This window comes from Diabrotica undecimpunctata, chromosome 2 (genome assembly GCF_040954645.1).
Source record: "Diabrotica undecimpunctata isolate CICGRU chromosome 2, icDiaUnde3, whole genome shotgun sequence".
NCBI classification, from domain to species: domain Eukaryota; kingdom Metazoa; phylum Arthropoda; class Insecta; order Coleoptera; family Chrysomelidae; genus Diabrotica; species Diabrotica undecimpunctata.
The window spans coordinates 42,990,791-43,013,458 of record NC_092804.1 but is presented as its reverse complement, the minus strand read 5'-3'; the positions used below and the strand labels follow the sequence as shown (position 1 = coordinate 43,013,458).

General features: G+C 33.0%; 1 protein-coding gene across 8 annotated transcripts in view; it reads right to left on the bottom strand.

The window, feature by feature from the left end:
- LOC140434462 (uncharacterized) overlaps positions 1–22,668 on the bottom strand; it is a 271,759-nt gene that overhangs the window by 199,885 nt on the left and 49,206 nt on the right. For 3 of the 8 annotated variants that reach the window (XM_072522748.1, XM_072522749.1, XM_072522751.1), the window contains exons 1-2: positions 13,357–13,468; positions 12,440–12,629 (exon numbers count right to left, since the gene is read on the bottom strand). The exons of 1 other annotated variant lie outside the window; for it this stretch is intronic. In XM_072522748.1, the coding sequence (XP_072378849.1) occupies positions 12,440–12,629; positions 13,357–13,437 (271 nt within the window). In that variant the 5' untranslated portion in view covers positions 13,438–13,468. Of the gene's footprint in view, positions 1–7,322; positions 7,575–12,439; positions 12,630–13,356; positions 13,469–22,668 lie in introns of those variants that run through there. 4 more of the 8 variants (XM_072522753.1, XM_072522755.1, XM_072522750.1 and 1 more) reach the window with 3 other exon arrangements.

Below are 22,668 nucleotides of genomic sequence, written 5' to 3'. Positions count from 1 at the left end.
TGTCCATTGTCTAATGTTACGCAGCCAGGACAGTTGCTTTCTTCCGACCCAGCGTTTGCCTTTGATTTTGCCTTGAATGATCAACCGGTATTTCTCATTATATGGCCGAAGTATTGGACCTTTCTTATTTTATTGAAAAATGATCAATTATCGTTCTTTGTGCATGGTCTCTAGCACATGTTCATTAGATATGTGTGTTGTCCACGGGATTATGAGCATGCGACGGTAACACCACAACTCGAACGCTTCTAATGACGGGTGGTGAACCCAAAAAATTACAGTGTGGAAACTACGAGCTGACAGAAGAAGCAGAGGTCGACCACCTACACAATGGACAGACGACGTCAAAAGAATCACTGGGAATTGACTGCAGGAAGCTCAAGACCAACTGGAAAATATTAGGGGAGGCCTAGGTTCAACTTTGGACGTGGAAGGCTGGATGAAGCAACGTTATAACAGTTTATTCATTTTTCTATTGGTAAGTAAATTATCTATATCAAAAAAGTAAACAACATACAAATAGCTAAAGGAGAAGAAATTCACAACTTCTTATTGGTCCAGAGTCACCTCCGTTACGAAATTTGGCTATCATGACAATTACAACTTTAGACACTTTCTCGTATTGATATTTATCTACACGCATACGTCCAAGGTACTGATTGTAATATTTTAGTGGCTGGATATATGTATGATGATTTTCTAAAGTAAAAAATAAAATAAAAAAAAAATAAAAACGAATTCTAAAGTAAAAATAAAAATACTTATTTCTTATTACACCACACCATTTACTTCTCACTGTATAAACTACATCAGTTTAGGTTTGTTTCATGATTCGTGATTTGTTTTCATTTTCCATCTTTCTTCGTCTTCTGAAACACTGAAGAAATGGCTTGGTGGGGCTCCGACTGCTGTAATGTGGTCCACACATCTAGTTAATATTCTTCTCAGGGCTCTCGCTTCTTTTACGTTCCCTGCAATGCCAGCTTCTCCGTAGCATCTCTACTCACCGCATGCTAAGTGGTATGCAAGGGTGAAAGTACTCCTTGTTTTATTCCTAACTCACAAAACTGGTAATTTTATACTTCTAATATCACCCCTAATAAATTTCTTGGATCACATCTTGTTCTATCAACGTCCAGTATTATTTGTTAACGCTAGGAACGACTTTCGAAATTTTACCCATCTGCGCAGAGAGCAGACAGAGAAAGTATTCTACCTGATTTTTAAACGTTTTTACAGCTCGAGCTTGCTTCTCTTACTAAGATCATTTCTGGAAATTTTACTGCACAAAGTGGGCGTGCCGATTGGAGGATTTTTAAAGTCGTTCCTAGGTTTGAGAAACTATACTCATAGTTTCACTCAAATGAAACCTCAGTTGGATAATTTTGCGATGGATCGTTATTGTTCAGCAGAATCATCTTCTATTTCGCTATTGATATTTTTGGAAACGTTATTAACTGTTTTGATTAGCGTCTAAAGCTCCTCTTCGAGTTTAACCCTTAAATGCCCAATCGGGGTCACTATGGGACCCCAGACATACATTTTTGGCTATAATATCTTTATTTGAAACATTTGGCAACCGCGCAATCAGGTATTTGTGTGGACGTGTCTCCTACGTTTTCTGTTAGTATACCACGAATATTCGTGAGGTGCAGTGGTCTGTAAGAGAGATTTAAATAAGTGGGGTCTCGCTGTGACCCCGATTGGGCATTTAGAGGCACCAGAATATTTTTATTATTTTTAACATTTTTCGTCAGTTTACATTGAAAAATGGACCGTAAGAGAATGAAAATGACAATAAGCGACCAAGAACATGAAAAAATTATCCGAAATATAGAAGAAGGGATATCAGACTCCGATTTCGACTATGAGATTACCGACGAATCAGATAGCGAAGAGCAAGATGTTTTTGAGGAAAATGTTTCGGAAACTGAGGACAATTTAGAAGTCAACAGTGACGAGGAATCAGATGCAGAACCTACCGAAGTGGACGATAATATTAGTGAGGTTAGTGGTCCAACATATACATCCAAATCTGGAATGCAGTGGAATAGCCTACCTTTCGTGAGATCCAAGAGGCAACAAAAAAATATTATAAATGTACATCCAGGCTTAACAAACTATAGTAAAAATTCCAACACGTTTTTAGACTATTTCAATTTATTTTTGACCGAAGAGATGAAGAATGTCATATGCCTTCATACTAATGAAGAAGCTGTTAGGCGTTATCAAGAGTGGAACGAAAAACATCCGAATAACAAAAAAGAGTGGACGGTACTTACCAACAATGAACTGGATAGCTTTTTAGGAGCACTTATCAAAGCTGGTGCTTTAAGGTGTGGGAAAGAATCGACACGAGAGATATGGTCTACAGACATCTCAATACGCCGGTCATTTTTTACAGCCGCATTCGCTAGGAACCGATTTAAAGAATTATCGAGTTTCTTGAGGTTTGATGACAAAGTGACCAGGGTGGAGCGGAAGGAACAGGATAAGTTAGCGGCGATACGAGTAATTTGGGACATGTTCGTCTCTAACTGTGACAAAGCCTTTGAACCATACGAACATATAACCGTTGACGAACAGTTAGTGAGTTGTAGAGGAAAGTGTCCTTTTAGACAATATATAAAATCAAAACCTTGCCGCTATGGGATAAAAATTTGGGCTGCCGCGGATGTTAAAACATCTTATTTATCAAAACTTCAGGTGTACCTTGGAAAACTACCAGGTGGTAGAATAGAGAAAAATCAGGGATTTCGTGTTATGAAAGATCTGGTGGAACCATATCATGGCAGTTGGAGAGGAATTACATCTGACAACTTTTTTACCAGTGTTCCTCTTGCTCAATATCTTTTATCTAAAAACCTTACTTTACTTGGGACCGTCCGCAAAAATAAACCTGATACACCACCACAACTAAGTTTGACAAAAAGACCTGCGGAGTCGTCAATATTTGCTTTTACTAAAGAATTAGCTATGGTTTCGTACATACCTAAAATACACAGGATGGTACATCTTCTTTCAAGTCAACACGATAGTGATATAATTTGTCAAGACTCTCAAAACAAACCCTTGATGATTTTAGACTATAATAATACCAAGGGTGGTGTTGATAATGCCGACAAACTGATTAGGGAATATTCCTGTAAAAGAAGAACTGCTCGTTGGCCATTCAGGCTCTTTATGAATATTATAGACATATGTGCACTAAATGCCTATATTTTATACATTGAAAAAAATCCTGATTGGAAGAAAAATAATTTTTCACGAAGACGTATTTTCCTTTTACAATTAGGGGCTGAGCTTGCTCGAAACAACATGGAAAAAAGAGCGAAATATATAAAACATAAAGCCTATGTAAAATCTGCTCTAAAAGATTGTGGCATACCAATGGTAAACCCAACTACCGAAGTTGCAACTCAATCCGTCCATTCAGCTAAGAAACGTGCTCGTTGTTACCAGTGTCCGCGAAACTGTGACAGAAAAGTGAATACCGTTTGCTCTTTTTGCAAAAAATTTATATGCCAGGTGCACAGAAAAGAAGAAAAAACTATTGTATGTAAAAATTGCAACTAAAAGTTATATGCTTATATTATTATTTAATTTTAATTTTGTTCGAATTGAAAATAATTTGTTTCTAGAAAAGCCGTTAATTTTGTATGAAAAATAAATAAAAATTATTCAAATATGCTTAAAATTATTTTTAACCGTGTTTTCCTTTTAGTCAGTGCTAAATGACGTTACTAAATTGAAAATTTTAGTGGGGTCCCTAGGAGACCCCACATGGGCATTTATGGTTATTTTCATATCACGGGCATTTAAGGGTTAAGATGTCCGATAGAATCACTCGGGAAAAAGATGATTTCAAGCCTACTTTTACAAGTGTCCCAAACATAGCTTCATAAGGAGTACATTTGATGCCTCCATGAAATGCTCTATTTTTCATAAGTTACACAAATGGTATATATATATATATATATATATATATATATATATATATATATATATATATATATATTTACTATAATACCAAAAGTATATATCATCTAATAATCACCGTCTTTTGTAGAAGGTCACGTATGAGCATTCAAAGAATCAAATAATTTGCCTTTACACTAATTCCACAGCTAATGAAATGAGACCTGGAAATTCCAGTTATGTATTATTTAGTTTAGTTTTAACCATAATTATAAATAAATTTGTAGGAAAAATGTGCTTTTAATGAAAATGTATTCGGATATTTTCACGAATATCGCATCGAAGTAAATTACAACATTTCCATTTGTAACAAAAACATAAATTTGTAGTTTCTTTGAAACAATTTTGAAGTATAAAGATAAACAAAATACCTATTCCCTCCAAATATGTTTACTACTACAATAAAGTATTAAATGTATATGATGTTATTATTTAAAGCAAGTTTTGTTCAAGATATTTCCATGAAACCAACAATTTACCATCGATTTTAAAAATGGTCTAGTTTTACTCTTCAGATAATAGATAGCATTGGAAATATCGTAAATACTTTTATCACTCTATTAATATATGACCTTATTTAGTGACATATCTTTTAATTACTTAAGTACATCATTATAATTATATCTAAATTATTTTCTTCAAATTCCGACGGTAAAACTGGCTACTTAACTCTTATTGTTTTTCGTGAGGACGCCACTTGCCTAAATCAACACACGTGGTAGGAAAATCATTCATTTTAATCCCGAACACTTGAAATAAAACATTTTCAAAAGACCAACTTTTTGAGGTTTTATCTAAATTATTGCATTTCTTGAAATGGGAAAGCATTTCGTAACTTTTTACGACAGCTTTAATTTATTACTGATGTACTCTACTCTACTTCGAAACTATCAGGACCACCGGCAGACTGGCCCTCGCATAGGTACCTACGGGGGTTTTCTCCCTACACACAGAATAAATCAGAAGCTCACTCGAGATGGTCAAAGCTACAGATTCGCGTTCATAATGACTTCTTCTCGCGTTGGTACCACCGAGTCTTTCTGCACCGCGACGTCGTCGTCGATCTTATATGCTACCGTCGCTAACTGCCAATTAACACATGTCAACGAAAGATAAGAGAGTTTTTTCACGAATTGATAATTGTACTATTCTATTCAATTCTTTATTATTTTAATTAATTAACCAGCGATTTTCAATACATCCTACATAAACACCATATATGTCTGATAAAATCCTAAAAATGATAGGCTATAAGAATAGTAAAAAAACAAAAACCGGGACAAGCATCGAAAATCAATCATGACAATCACGACAATCAATCAATATGACTACTTGGCAAATGCATGGAAATAGAATCTTTGAAGAAAAGTATACCTGGATCCTGCATAAGATTAAAAAAGCCAATAAATACTAGAAACAGCGCTGTTCAAAAGAAAAGGAAAGCCTACTCGAATACTCTTACTGATAAATCTTGAAACCAATCTTCAATAGGTAGATTATATTCAAGATCATTTTCCTATTTCTTGTTATATAGGTGGTATATATATATATATATATATATATATATATATATATATATATATATATATATATATATATATATAAGTATATACACCGTTATTTAGGCGCCACGCGCTTCCGGTAGGGATCTATGGAGGAGTATCACCGAGGAGTATGTCTTGCCGTACTGCTCCACCATAGGCTGATCAGACACCAGCATATTCTAGTCTAAGCCGCAGATTCATCTAGAATTTTAAACTGCTGCGTTAGCCTTTTTTATTTTTCTGTACACCGAGCTGGGGCTCGAATCCACATCCACTGAACCATTCGACAGTGAAGCGAATGAGAATCGGCCGCCTAGCTCGCTTGGCTATCTGACCGACCGGCTATCTTGGCGACATGATAATTGGATTAAAGTCTGGTGAAACAGAAAGCTCCATGCGTAAACGAGAGAGAATAAAACATCCTTCAAATTTGGGGCTTCTTCCTGGTGTTGTAAGGGTCAAGGGAGGAACGGGCGGAATGTGCCTGATTATTGGACATGTCGTTTTATTGAAGTGCCGGATTTGTGAGATTCTACTGTAACATGAAAAGTGTCAAATATTTTTAGAAAACTGTGCTTGATTATATGAATATAATCAAGTTAGCACAATTTTTTCTTCCCATTAAAGTAATTAGAACATGTACTTAATATAAATTGAAAATATATAATGAAAATTGTAAAAGAAATTTGAATAAATCTATCATCAAGAAATGTAGGCTTTCTCAGCAGGTGTTTTACAATGGCACATTGTATTTAGAGTTTATACGTCCCCCACCCTGGAATGTTTTTTCTTGACGTTTCGTCTGGCAACTGCAGTAACCATTATAAGTGATCAGTGACATAGGGATGGCGATAGGAGGTTGTATTAACCCGCAATGTATGATCCCGCAATAACTTTAATAAAGTTTGCCGCAGTTGCAGACGAAACATTCCAAATCACGACGTAAAAACCCAAATATAACGCCCCATTACAATAATTATGATAATAAATGATGAATTAGCATTGGCTAACTCCAAAACCACACCTAAGTCACAAATGTATGTTACAGATGTCGATAAAATAAAAATAGATCAAACTTTCGTCATAATTTGTAATTGTAGAAACGATTGAGCGAATAAATAGATAATTAACTAATTTTACATAATTGTGCTATGCTCGGCAAGCAAAAATATTTGATGGTGCGAAGAAGCTAATAAATCTATTATCGACTATTGGAACTTTTTGGTTTGAAAGATAATTCTTGCTTTTCTGATAGACTCCAAGACATTTTTGATATATTGATTTTTATTACTGACTCTAATGTTTAAACAGTTAACTTCGGCTTTTCAATTTAAATTGGCGTGATATATCTATTTTTAAGCGGGAACTGAACCTACAGATTTAACCCTAAGTGATATTTTAGACTGATTGAACAATTGTTCGTAATTTGTCAATAATAAAACATTGTATAATCGCTAATTTCTGCTAAAGTTCTACTTTTACTGATTTAAATTAAATTATATCTTAAATCCTATAAAAATAAATCAAAAACCATTTTGTTCCTTTTTGTTCTACTTAATATAATACTTAAATTATTGCAAAGACAGGAACACAAATAGTTTTTTGTGTACATTGATTCCATTGTATTGTATGTGGTAACTACAATTAGAATAATTCTATAATTGCTATGATGAAATTGGACACAATTTCACATTATCGCTGTTGTCATATTTTTGCAATGCTATAACCCCCACTGGGAATTAAGTATAATCTAATCCGATTTGTTAGAAGACCCCTCTGTTTATCAAAAAAAAGTTTTACCATATAAGTTTTAGACATTAATCCAGTAATCCATGGTAATTAAATTCCAATAAGCACTTCCAGCCGTGGGTAATGTCGAATTACTACACATTATTTAAATCGTTCACATTTTTTAAACAGGAAATTCTTTTATTTTTGAATAACAATAACACATACACTAGTAAACCGAATTTAACCGAACAGATGATAATCCCTCACACTTTGCAGACAAAACGTACGACTGAGGTACATACGGGCGAACGATCTTACTCTGTCTGTGCTGTAACTTCTCTATGCATCTGACAGCGTTGCCAGGTGTAGAGTTTTTTCCGTACAGGTGTATGAATCATAGCTGTATTGAATCAGCCCAAGACAAATGCCTATTTATAACAAAAAATAGGTAAAAAATAAAGACAGAGAGCAAGTAGATAAATTAAATAAATAAAAAGTCCAACAAACAGATAGTCCACAAATTAAACTGTATTTTCTAGGACCAAAAATAGCTCTAAACCTAATACCACACAAAAAAATGTAGAACCCTTTGAAGATACAAACTTAAATTATATCTACTCATTTTAACCCATTTAACTATCCCATTTTAAGAAAATATGTTTGTTCCAATATCTCGTGAATTGTTTTAGATTTTGAAATGAAAATAAACTCATAGGTGTCTTATGATACGAGAGTCTTTGAAACGAAATCTGTAGCGTTCATTTGTTCATCTGTTCCGCTTTTTAAATATTTACAATCTATTACTGCAGCATTCCAGCATTATTACTTTAACATGATGTTTCTGAAACTTTTTGACACTTGACACTTTTGAAGCGAAGCTTGTATACTGGCTTTGTATTACTTTTATCTCTATAGTAAAATGCTGAAATATTTACTTTTGAAACTATTAGTGTAAGAATTTCTTGAAATTTAATCATTGTGAGCAAAATTTAAAGTCTGAGAAGCTACATGTGCTGCTGTCTTCGTCTGGATTTATTACTATGGGTTCGATATTATATTGTCCAACTTCCATATTTTGGACTCGACTTTTTGTTGAACGTGTTGCACACATTTCTGCCATGTAGTTGGACTAATATTATTTATTGCATCATAAAAAATATTTTTTACATCTGCAAATTTATAAGTAGTGTTTTTGGTTGCTACATAATTGTTTACTTCTGCCCAGATGAGCTCAATCGGATTAAGCAATGTTATGGAGGCAGCCTTAATACTACTTTGTTTTGTCTTTTTGCCATCTTATTAATGATATATTTATTATATTGTCCCTTATGTTCCTTAACGATAGCCAGCAGTTGCACTTTTAACATGGAGTCCTCAAACCCTATATTTTTTGATTTCAGCCACGCTTGGATGTCAGCTTTTCTAGAAGCAGTAGTTGGAATTTTTTCCAATTTTCTGGAATGATAAGAAATCGGGGCAGTATAATTTTGAACCAGTTTTTGAAAGATTTCCCGTTCATCTCTTCATGGTAGTCCCCACTTTTTTTTTATTCAAACACCCACAGCCCTTCTGGAACAAACCCATCTTCACTGCCAATGTGACAGATTATTAGTCTTTTTCGTTTTCCTGAAAATTTTATTATTTTAAAATTTCCTTTAAATTTTAAAATTTAAATTTTAACTTTATTTATTTTAAACGTGGAAAAGCACATAAACATTTACATGCAGGATTTTTTAACCCCGTAGAAAGTCCATCTAAAACGTTTGTTTATAAGACGTGATCGAATTGTCGACCCATACTTTAGATTTGGGGTGACCAGCGTTTAGCCAAGTCTCGTCTAAGTAGTAAATTTTGCGGTTTCCATTTCTGTAGGACTTAATTTTTATCAGAAATTCTCGTCTCCACAAGACAATGTCGTCTCTGTCCATCAAAATGCTGTTTCGCTGACGACGTTGAAACTTAAAATTTATGTCTTTCAATAACTTAAAAAACGTAGTTCTTTTGAAGTTAGACAAAATCCGATCTTCATTAACAACCCAAGAACTTTGTCTATTGTGGGTATTTCGTTTAAAAAACGAATTGATGGATTATTCTTCTTATTGCTTCTCTGTCAAATTCAACCAGTGAGTTAACAATACTTTTACTATGCTCAACTGATTTTGGTATCGACAATGTTCCCGTAATTTCATATTCATTAAACACATTGCGCACACTACTGTAACACACGCCTACAATAGATAAAAAGTAACAATATCTGTTAAATAAAGTGAAATTGCGCACTATAAAATAAATAATGGAGAAACGATATCAGTACCTGTTTTATCTACTGCTATAATAGAAAACGCACTTTTCGACATTGCAGGGTTCTCCTGCATTTCCGTTTTAGATACATTTATAATCATTTCCTTCGTTTTAACGTCAAAATGTCCCTTTAATGGTCTTTTTTTAGGAGTGAAGGTTAACTCGATATCAAGGAGTTCATCGGCTGTATCAGTGCTTGACTTTTTGTTATTCTATTTATCTTCAATAACTTAATGTACTTAGTTGATTGAGATAATGTCAAAATAGCCTAGGGAAAAATAATATGTATTGTAATAAAACCAGCATCATCAAAAATATCGGTAAAGTTATATAACTGCATTCTGTATACTTTTTCAAGTTCAGAAATATTCCATTCACTCACGATTAAACCTCCCCAAAGTACAGCTTGGATTGACATGACATTTGGCATACACATAGCTAACATGTTAAATAAAAAAAGTTATATTGTGCCAATGTGTGTGTTTGCCCTAGGGGTGAGTTTCACCCATTCTCAGGGGTGAAAAAACATACTTTAAAATAAGTCAGGAATTTGATAAACTGACTAATTCTAAGCAACTTTTGTTCTATACAGTTTTTCATTGACTCAATACTTTTCGAGTTATTTGCGAGTGAATATGTTCATTTTTCAACAACAAAAAAACAAGGTTTTTAGACGGATTTTGCAAATAACTCAAAAATTTAGTATTATTTCGAAAAAATACTCGTAGCAAAAATATAGCTTATTAAATAGCAAAAAAAATGGTGTACGTATAAAGCCAGAAGCACATTTGTAGCTAATGAAAAGTAGGTTCTTATTGGTCAAATTCCAAATCGAATATTTCAACGTGAAAGAATAAAAAAACAAGCACTTTCCCCGACAGCGAGTTTTCCCCGCTGTCGAGGGCTTACCCGAAAAGTGCTTAATTTTTTTGATATTTCTCGTTGAAATATTCGATTTGAAATGAATTACTTGAATTACTTGAATTAGCTACAACTCTTTTATAAGCTATATGTTTGATAAGAATATGTTTTTTGATAAAATACTTACTTTTTGTGCTATTTGTGGAAAACCGCCTAAAAACCTGGTTTTTTTATTGAAAAAGCATCATATTCACTCGAAAATAACTCGATAAGTATTGAATTTGTGCAAAAACTGTATAAAATAAAAGTTGCTTAGAATTAGTCAGTTCATTCAATTCTGGACTTATTTGAACGCATGTTTTTTCACACCCGAGAAGGGGTGAAACTCACCCCCATGGCAAAAGCACAAATCGGCACAATATCATTTTTTTTCTTTGTCGTTAGCTATGTACTACCAAATTTCATGTCAATCCAAGCGGTTTTTTAATATTTAAAGCAAAAACCGTGAATAAATGGACTAAAAAGAAAATAAAACCTTTCGAAACATCAATAAATTAAAATATTGGTTTCTCTTACCTTTATTAAAGTGATTACCGCAAGCTATTTTTACTTTTGATTAACAAATACTTTGTTTTTGGATACTAAAAGTTCACTACACACTATAAAACTTAATACTAAACACTTAAACTAAACTCTACAAAATAACACGACCAGTAAATAACTTAAAAATAACTATAACATATAACACACAATATATTAACTTAAAAACCAACACGCTACAATTTGAATTTCAACAGACTGACAAGTTTGGACTTGTAAAATGAGAATCCGTTTAGCTTAAGGCAATAAATTATATTTAATAGCCTCTTGACGAATGAGAGGGCAAATATCAACACGTGCGTTTGTTTACAGTTGGGAATTTTCTTAATGAATGTACTTTAAGATATTCTCTTATACATTTTACAGAATACACCTCCTATAGGGTAATGTACGAAAATCTATTTCCTAACTTCGTTATTGAAATGCGCTGAAAATTTACTGACATTAGGTAAAGAACCCATATTTTGATTGATTGCGACCTTACAAGTACTAACTCTGATAATGCGTTTTGTAAAAACTGGAAATAATTTTCACCATTTAAATTCTTTGGAATAAATAATATTACTGGCCCCATTAAGTTAGTGTCCATAATTCCCACCCAGATCTTTTTTTGTGAAAATCCCATTCCCAGTAACTCTTTAACGGCTGTTCAAGAAGGAGGGATGAAGCTGTTGTTTCTTGAATCTTCCCCAAACCATTATGTGAGAACATTTATTTGAATAGCTGCTACCCTGGTACTCCTGGTAATGTTTCCTGGGATTTCTTCACAATAAAATCTACTCATCGTTTGTATCCACTTTTTTAAAGACCACTATTACCAGTAATGTGTAGTCAGAATAGGTCGAAATGTACATGTCACCCACAAAGGACAATCAATGTAAAGAAATGATCTGCCTGTTTGCTGTATTCCAATTGGGATATTTTCGTCATAATACCTTTCAGTTGCTGCAATACTTCCCTGATGTTCGCCTCTGATTACCGATATTGTCAATAATTATTTGAAACTTTAACTTACAATTTTTGAAAAAGTGTATGCCATTGTAATAAAAATCGTCTTAATAATTTTGATAATAATAATAAGTAGTCATTCCCAAGAACCTTATATATAGTAAAATTATACCTTTGGGATTATTCTTTTTAATTTATGAGAAATGAACAAAAATTAATAGAAGATGTGGCAACGTTGAGATGCAACCCACCGTAAAATCTTTCTGATGGGAAGGAGTGACTAACACGTGCTTCCAATGCTCCCATTAATTTAACTTCATACCGATTCATCGTCTGTACTGTTTGTTGCCTATCTATAAGGGAATGTAATTTGCTAATTTAAAATTAATCAACTGATAGCTACAAGGAAAAACTGCTGTGTACATGTAATATTTCTTTGGAAGAAAAACTCGATTAGATCGTAATAAATAGCTTACCTTTTCTTCTTCTCATAAATCTTTTTCGCCTTCTGCCGGTGGGAGCTCCATTTACCGGAGCTTTTCCCGAAGAAAACTCCACCAATTTCATTATACAACACAATAATACTACGAGCATGTCTGTTATGAGTTTTTTAGGGCATGTCGCCCTCCCGAATTGAATACATTTTAATACGAGAAGATAATATTTCTGTTTATTAAAACAAAAGTAAGAAAAAATCAATTTTTAATATAACTTGACCATATTAGTCACTGACTCTTGGTTTAAATTTATGTAAAACGGAGCAGTAACGGAACTCAAATTTTAATTAATACGGATTAGATTTTAACTGGCAGTGATTTTAGTGAAGCGAGAAACAAAGAACTTGAATTACAAAAATATAAAGATGATTGGCATGCAGCAAGATGTAAACTTTTCGCTTGGTAATGCACATATTGCCATATACCATATACCATACTTATTTATTTATCTATTTTCACTTTAACGTTTCAATCATGAAATTATAAGTGACACTTACTATTCAGTTTTAAGTTAGTTTTATCTGAACATCTAAAGAAGCCACAGTGAGGTGGAATATGTCCTCAAAAAGTAAATATTGCAGATTTTTTTTTAAATTAGTTGTAGTTTATATCATAATAATCGTGCAAAAGTTTATTAAATTAGAAATAGATGTAACAATGAAGATAATATGATAAAAGTACGTCAAATAAAGCAAATGTGTTGCAAAACTTCAGATTAATGAGAAAAAAGCTACAACGTATTACGAGGAATAAAGCTACGAATAAAAGTATTGACGATAAGGTTACAAAATAAGCAATAGAAAGAAACAAATATAATAATAATATAATAAATATTTATAGAGATGTAAAGATTTTTGGAAACGTAATTTCTCTGCTTACTATTATGTTTTACTTACAGACACAGTGACTAAGGTATTTACAGAATTGTTACATTTAAAAATAAATTTTTTGCATACAACACTATCTCTATCTGACATAAATAACTACAAAGCAAAACCGCATAAGCTTTTCTGTCTTTTCTAACACTTTACGAGTGCAAAGTCCGTTTTATCACTGCGGATTATAATGTCTTCTAAACAGGATGTCATATTCTATTAAGTAATATGTCGTACAGTTTACCAGATGTTTACAAAGGCTATATTTATAATTTTATCTAGTCTAATAATAACAAAAAACTAAATTTCAATGGAAACAATTAAGAAATTTTAAGTTTAATAAAAAAATAGTTGAATTATAGGTGGTTATATATTATATAAAGGGAAAAAACTATTAGATTTTAGTTAGAAGTTGTCAAAAAACCGAGAGCTAAAATAAAATATTTTCCAGTGTATAATACATTTTTTTTTGTGACAGTCGTCCAGTCGTCAGAGATTTGACATCTAAAAATTATACGAACAAACCTGAATTTTGCCAAGAATGTCAATTTTGGGACCCCAAAAAAGATGCAAAAAAGCTTACTACTCTTACTCCCGGGCTTTCTCTTAAAAAATCACTCGCAGGGGGAAACCGAAAAAATCGATTTACCAAGAATCTGTACGCTGTAGAAAAATAGTAAAAAAAAATGTAGCTAAGATAATTTTAAACAATAATGCTCATTGGCACTTTTTGTGTAGATTGAACCGTTCTCTCAGAAACAATGCTTGAAGCGACCGGCGATTTTAAAAGTGTTACGCGCGCGAAATCAATTTAAAAAAAAATTGTATCAACTCGACGGTAAAAATTCGACATCTTTTTGATCACTGTCCTATCGACAAAAATTAAAATGGGTTTTAAAAGCGAAGAGTGCAGTTTTTTATGTTACTCAAGTCGTCTCTGACGACTGAAGTAAGATAAAAAACGACGATTTAATATTGGAATATATTATTACAATATATTACATTCAGAAACATTATCGATGTGAATTTTGGATTTTTACCCTGGTACGCTGTTGTACAATTATATGTGCGGTGCTAGGGAGACCTATAAAGTAATCAAATATCTGTCATTTAATTTTCTGATTTCGCTATCTGAGTGTTAAAAATGTCTAATTCTGATTTAAAATTCGTGGAATAGTTGATAAAAAAAAATGCAACCCTTTCTCGAAGATGGTGTTATTGGCCCATTTCGAAATTATTCAATGGTATTAATATATTAAAAATAAAGAAGTATGTTAAAAATAAAGGAAGACGTATTACAATAAACCATGCAGGAACAAAATTTTTTTTATCCCATTGCTTTAGCCTGATCATGCAAAAACAGTAAGGACTATCGTGTTGACTATCATAATGACGCCACGTCAGAATTATTTGAGAACTGGTTTGTAATGAAGATATTGCCAAATATAGATACTACTAAACAATGTAGATAATTGTGATGAACAGTCACAGCTAGCACAGTAATACACTGAATAAAGATCCACGTTCCAATGACACCGAACTTAGAATCCAGGAATTTATGCTAGAAAATTATGATGTATTTTGGTACCCATGCTAGTGTCAGATATTCTTTAGGTTGGTAATAGGTCAAGAAGGGTTGTTGTGACATGGCGGCCAGTAGACTTAGAAGTTTAGTTGTTACTGTTAGTGTTCTCTTTCTGATATAAAAGCATTTATCAAAAAGCTGGAGTTTTGGGAACAAAACCTAATTAACAGCGATTCCAAGCATTTTTTCCTATTCTTTCAGAAAAAATATTTCAAAATCCATTAGAACCCTATGACAACAAATATCATAAAAGCATTTATCAAAAAGCTGGAGTTTTGGGAACAAAACCTAATTAACAGCGATTCCAAGCATTTTTTCCTATTCTTTCAGAAAAAATCTTTCAAAATCCATTAGAACCCTATGACAACAAATATCATTTCTCGTCAACTACTTGTTTTATTAATACACAACATTCTGGCGACGAAGATAATATACTTTGTGCGGGGTGAATTAGGAAGTTTATAGAAAATGGCATTAATCGGCAATATAGAAGCATTCGGCGGGAAAGCTGAAGAATTCGAGATATACCTGGAACGAATATAGTATCTTTTTGCGGTGAACAAAGTAACGGAAGAAACAAAAGTCTCAATGTTTATCACGCTAGCTGGTTCTAATGTATATTAGACACTGAAAAGTTTATCGGCACCTAAAAGCCCAGGTGACTATCATATAGGAAAGTTGTAAAGCTTCTATTAGCACATTACTCACCACCTGTATCTGAAATTTATGCACGATTTATTTTTAACAAATGCAATCAAAAGATAGATCAGTCTGTTTAAGAATATATCGTTGAAATTCATAGACTTGCGAGCACGTGTAACTTTAAGCAATTTTTGGATGAAGCATTACGAGATAGGTTTGTGTGTAGGTTAAGATTGGAAAATATTCAAAGAAAACTATTAGCAGATGAAAAATTGTCATTTCAAAGTGCCTGTAAAGCTGCTCAAGCAGCAGAATTGGCTAAAAAACAAGTTAGAAATTTGTCTGAAGAAACTAGTGTAAATAGTGGCAGAAACACCAATTATAATAAGACGCATAATCAGCCAAAAGTGAGAGGGTACAAAAGTAATAATTCGTTCAATTTTAAAAGTGGTGAAGGTGAAGAAGTTTGCAACAAATGTAATCGTCAGCATGCCAAGGATAAATGTCCAGCCAAAAGATGGAGATATTTTTCCTGTCAGAGATTTGGCTATGTTAAAGACGTGTGTCCTATGTCCAAATTAGCCAACATTGGTGAACAAAATCAAGATAATATAGTTTCTAGTATCTATCTATCTATCTATACAGCCCTTGCTGTCCAATTTTGAACATAGGCCTCCTCTTCCTTCTTCCACGTCTCTCTATTGTAGGCAGTTTCTAGTATATCTAGTGCATATCTGTTTGAAGAGGTAAATAATGATCTGTATGTTTTAAACCAGGTATGTAACAATGATAATTCAGCTCATCAAGTGAGGTTAATAGTTAATAAATTGCCAATTAATTATAAGGACATTGCCAAGATGTCCAGTAAAGATCCAGTACTAAAGAAAGTAATAGATTATGTCAAAACAGGTTGGCCAAATAAAGTTGGCAGTGAATTCATGAATCATGATCTTCATGAAGATCACATAGGTATAGTGCGTACAAAAATGCTTGCTAGAGCTATTATCTGGTGGCCAAACTTGCAACCAGAAATTGAGGTTCTGGTAAATTCATGTCATGTTTACCAGGTAAATAGAAAATAGCATGAAAAATATTTAATATCTTGGCCTAAGACTGAAAATTTATTCTCGCGTGTTCAAATTGATTTTTATATGAAAAATTAAGTTAAGTTTTTGCTCATAGTGGATAGTAAATCAAGATGGCCTGTCATTCACATAATGTCAAAAGACACTAGTTTGACTGAAACTGATGAAAAGTTGAAACTAACATTTTCAGTTATAGGTTTACCTGATGTAATTGTCTGTGATGGTGGTCCACCTTTTAACTCATTTGAGTTTGATAAATTTTGTCACATAAATGGTATTACTCTCTTAAAGGCACCAGCTTATCACCCACAATCCAATGGAAGTGCGGAAAGGCATGTTGAGATTGTCAAAGAGACGATGGATAAGTATGTTTCTAGCCAATCAACTTTGTCAGTTGAACAAAAACTTGTAAATTTTTTGTTTAGTTAGTTTGGAGTATGCCAACAAGCTCAGGTATTAGCCCAAACGAAATGATTTTTAAAAGTCAAGCCGAAAACAAGGTTAGATTTGTTAAAACCAAAGAAAAACAGTCAAACAAGATTGTCAAATGTGAAGGCACATTTGTTTTCGGCTGGTGATAAAGTGTTAGTGGGGGATTTAGGCCCATTGTGTAGTGAAAAGTGGACAGTTGGAGAAATTTTGGAAAACATAAGCGCGGTGACATATTTAGTTAAGGTGGAAGATAAAAAGTTATATAAACATGTTAATAGTTTAAGGAAATATATTGAGAACAATGAAAATTTTATAGATAGAAAATCCTATTCACATATAACTGATGATGCTACTAATAATAAAAGTGTATTACCGGAAAAGGTTTATTGGTCCACACCGTACAATACATCATTAGATAATAATGTACCACAAACGGTAGTTACAGACATAGGTAACCAAAATGCAAATGACAGTCTTACTGTGCAAAACCAACCAGAGGTGCTTGTACGACGTAGCAGTCGTAGCCCAAAGGCTGGGTTTGTAAACATAGGTTTAGATTTTTATGCGAATATAAATTCTTTTATGAAAGGAGAAAATGTTATGTATTTTGGTACCCATGCTAGTGTCAGATATTTCTTAGGTTGGTAATAGGTCAAGAAGGGTTGTTGTGACATGGCGGCCAGTAGACTTAGAAATTTAGTTGTTACTGTTAGTTGTACGATTTCAATTTAATATTGATTAAATGGTGTTCTCGTCAACTACTTGTTTTATTAATACACAACAAAAATGATACATATTAAGAAGATAATTATTGTAAAAAAACAATTTTAAACGTGTGGTAATCAAATGTGATCTCGACTGAGGAATTGTGGAAGAGAACAGGCCAAAACAAGTTTCTGGGGGAAGTTATGACATAAAAGTGAAAATGGATTGGGATATGTTGAGGAAAGCTGTAGATGCAATTGAGAAAACTGCTGTAGACTTGGGTCCTTGCTGACGCAGACAATAAGAGCAAAAGGAAGAACTGGAAGAGATCCGTGGAGGAAGAAGCTAAAAGAGTAGGATAATCGTGGATGGAGGTGAATGCATTAGCAGTGGATCGATGTAGTGAGTTATATTAAAGTGAAAGTTAAAGGACCCAGGTAAATTAAACGGAGTCTATTGCTAATTGGCAGTTCCATTTTAATAGTCAGTAACATAGTTTAAACCTTAGTTTTAATTGTGTGGTTTTCTGAATGATATGTTCCCCATGTTTTATTTAGTAAGAAAAATATTCTTCATATTCTTCAAGTACATAGGTTGTGTTCATATATTCATTGACGTTTGATTACTATTTTAATTTAAATGATTATATTATTGAATTTGTCAGTCATCGTCTATTTGATCTTAAATTGGCTATCTTGACTATTTCTTCGTTGGCAACTTTGCCTAGCCAGTAAATCCTCAACTATAGCTCCACATTTCAAATGCTTTGAGTATCTTCAGTGATGCTTCAGTTAAGGTCCACGACTCCACTCCATGTAGAAGAACCGAATGTGTAGATTTTTTACTTCTAATTTTATATCGTGACTGTTCAATTTTTTTTTTCATTTTGATGACGGTTTATCTTGCCTTCTCGATCCTTATCTTGATTTCCATTGAGTATTCCTACTGTCCATTTAAATTCGCACCCAAGTAGCATAAGTTGGTAATTTGTGATACCAGTTGTTGGTGATTTATGATACCAGTTTTTGGTTAACTAATAATTGCTCCCGTGATATCTTATTTTTATTTGTAACTATGTTTTTGTTTGTAACTATGTAAACTAACAACTTTATCAGATGAACAACAAGGATTCAGATCCGGAAGATCCTGCGTAGACGCCGTATTTGTACTAAGACAAATCACAGAAAAGGCCATCGAGTACAATAAACCAGCATATCTATGTTTTATAGACCTGACAAAGGCTTTCGTTCGCATCCAAGTCGAAGACGTCTTACACCTACTGTATAAAAGAAACATACCCATCAATTATACAAACCATCGAAAACATCTACTTCCATAATCGAATACAGGCAAAGGTAAATGGAAAACTAACACAGTGTATCGGAGTCAGGCAGGGTGACTCGTTAAGCCCACTTCTCTTTAATATAATAATGGACGAAATAATACAAGCAGTACTTAAAGGTCATGGCTACAGAATGGGGAACAAAGAAATCCAAATATTATGCTATGCAGAGACGCCGCATAAATCGCCGAGCTAGAAGACGAACTCCAAAGATTAACACACATCTTCAATATAACAGCCAAGAAATACAATATCAGCAGAAAAAACCAAATGTATGACAACATCTAAACACCCACTACGATGTAAAATCAAAATTGATGGGAAGATAATGAAGCAGGAAGCAAGGTTTAGATATCTGGGAATAGATATAACTAGTTACGGAGATGTTGAAGAAGAAGTACGACTACAAAGCTTAAAAGCAATTAAAGCGGCGGGATCTCTTAATGACATAATCTGGAAGAACAAACACCTAAGTCAAGACACAAAAACAAGAATCTATAAAGCAGCAATTAGACCTATATTAACATACACGGCGGAGACAAGACCTGACACATCTAAAACGACACGACTACTAGAAACAACAGAGATGAAAATACTCCGACGAATATCAGGGAAAAGTCTGTTGGATAGGGAGAGAAGCGAAAACATAAGAAGAGTATGCAATAGAGAAGACATAAATGGATGGGTGACAAAACGGAAACAGGAGTGTAACGAACACATTATTAGAATAGCAGAGGATAGAATAGTATGAATAGCACGAGATAAGTCACCAAATGGACAAAGAAGTATTGGCAGACCAAGAAAAAGATGGTGCGACAATTTAAACAATTTAGGAGGCTAATACTGAAGAAGAAACAGGCTTTAAAGCCTACATACAGGAAGGAAGAAGAAGAAGATTATGTATTTTGTTTTTTCTTTATTTTTAGCAAAAACTGACAGTCTCATTAGAGTAGCTTATGTTTTTCAGTCTTTCTCCATTTATAAGTATTCCCTCATCTATATCAGTTAGTGCTAGGTTCATAATGTGCTCTAAATATATTATATTGAATAATAATGAGAACAGTATATATCTCTGTCGCACACCTCTTTTTATCTTTATGTCGTCTGTTAAATAATTCCCAACTGTAATAGCTGCAGTTTAATCGTAATCGATATTGTTTGTTATACGGCAGTGGCCTATTGATATGATATGAACCTACTGCACTGGTAATATTCTATGTTACTTAAATATTAGACTTTTCTTTCGAAGAAAGTCAAAATCTTGTTCTAGTTGAAGCATTAAATTAGAACATACAAATTTTTGTATGGTGTTTGTTATTCTGTATAATTTTATTTTTATTCTATGTAATAATAATTACTACGGTTTACCCTGGTGTTAGAAAATTTGTTTCCATTATGTCTTTTATTCATTCTTTCAATAGTTCTCAAATTTCGAGATCATTGTGTTTCAAGTCATAGGTGGCGTTCCTGATTTGGGCAACATTATAATCTCAGTAACATTAGACATATCTGGTGCATTTATTTATTCTAAACTTTTTATTGATATGTCATATACTTTTTTGGTAATGTTTAGTGTTTTTAATTTCTTTCATACGTTAAAAAATATGAAAAAAAAAAAAGAATTGCAAAATAGAAAGATAGTGGTGGTCAAATGCTCCTCTTTCTTCTTTTTCTTTTTCTTTTTGTGTAAACATGATTCTGTCTGTTTTTCAATGTACCTCTAGTAAGTTGTCGTTCCATAGTTTTCGTGGTCTTCCTACTGACCGTCTTCCTACTGGGGAATCATGTGTTGTCGTCTTTACTACTCTATTTGTTGTCATTCGGTTCATATGATCGTTCCATTCTGCTCTTCTATTTCTTACCCAGTGTTTGATGTTCTTCACCTTGCATCTACGTCATATATCTGTACTTTTAGCTGTGTTTGATAATGTTTTATCATCAGTTTTTTCATCTCTGCTGTTTCTAACATCCTTTTTGTCCTCTCTGTGTCAGGTCGTATTTCTGCCGCGTATGTCATTATTGGTCTGATGACTGTTTTATAAATTCTGCCTTTCATTTCTTTCCCGATATTTTTATTTCTCCATATTGTGTCATTCAGGCAGCCTGAATGCCTTTTTGGAGAAATTAACATGTTAAATTTTCTGGCGGTTATATTAAATTGGTGCAGCATACTTTGTAGATCATCTTCACTTTGAGAGAATAGTATTGTGTCGTCTGCATAGCAGATTATTTTAAGTTGTTTTTTTCCTATTTGGTATTGTTTTGATTATTCCTAAAGTTATCTCTCTTGCGTACAATAAGTGGGTAACGTCCTTTAATTTGGCGTGATGATTTCTCTTGTACTTGCCTCATTATAAATATAGCATCGGTGCATGATCTTCCTGACCTAAAACCTTGTTGTTCTTATGCTAGTATTATATATTCATTCAGTTTATTTGTTATCACTTTGGTTGTTAATTTTAGTGTTTTGTGTTAATAAATTAATTCCTCTGTAATTTTCCGGGTCCGATTTGTCTCCGTTTTTGAAGTGAGGTATTAGGATGCTTGGGACTTTCTATCCAGGCTTGGGAGCGGATAAAATGACTCTCTTGCATTTGACCATGGTCAAGAGTAATAGAAGATCAGGAAAAGAGGTAATCATACTGATCATACTCTATATCTGAACCGGATTCAATTATGGAATGTGCTATGTTAATAATTAAATAAGCACCTGCGTTATAAAATTGCAAATAACAAAAAAACATTTTAAAACTAATAATACCCACTGTTTTGTATATTTACTATAATCTTATTTTATTTTAAGTGGTGTCTAATTATAAATGACTCACGAAAAGTTCATCTAAATTAAGTAAGTATTGTCATTGAGTTTATTTTCTGATTTACAAAGTTTACTTTTCCTTTTTGAGATATTTTTGTGCATCTGATGATTTGCCAGAATCGTACGGTGACTCATGCGAGTGAAGTTTAAATAAAAACGGTCCAAGGGTTGTTTTCTTATTAGCAAGTTAATCTGGGCATCGCGTGCATTTATAAATCTGGAATAAACCGGTCGGAGCGTTTAGTCACCGAATTTAAAGGGATCTAAATGTCTAAAAAACAATTAAATTCGTGTAGAAGGCGACTTTTCTTAATAAAAATAAAAATAAAAATTTTCTTATAAAAAAAGTTAGAAAAGTATTTGTTAAGAGAGAAAATTACAGATTTATGATTATAAAAGTAAAATCAGTTAATAATTCGTCTTATTTATTATGATAAAAATAAATATTTCTACAATTTATTTCATTTTAATTTTCTTGCTTCTTTATTTTCAATTTTTTATGTAAATATCGAACTTATTAAAATAATTTGGGTAACTGAACAAATACCACAAGATTGGAAAACAGCCAGTTACTAAAAAATAAGAGCTCTGACAACTATATAATAGGACAAGTTAAAATGACTGAGTTTGACTGTTAATTTATTATTTTTTTAATATTTATGATAACAATGCTAAATAAACAATAGTTTAAATGGTATATAATCACAACACGTAATTAATATTG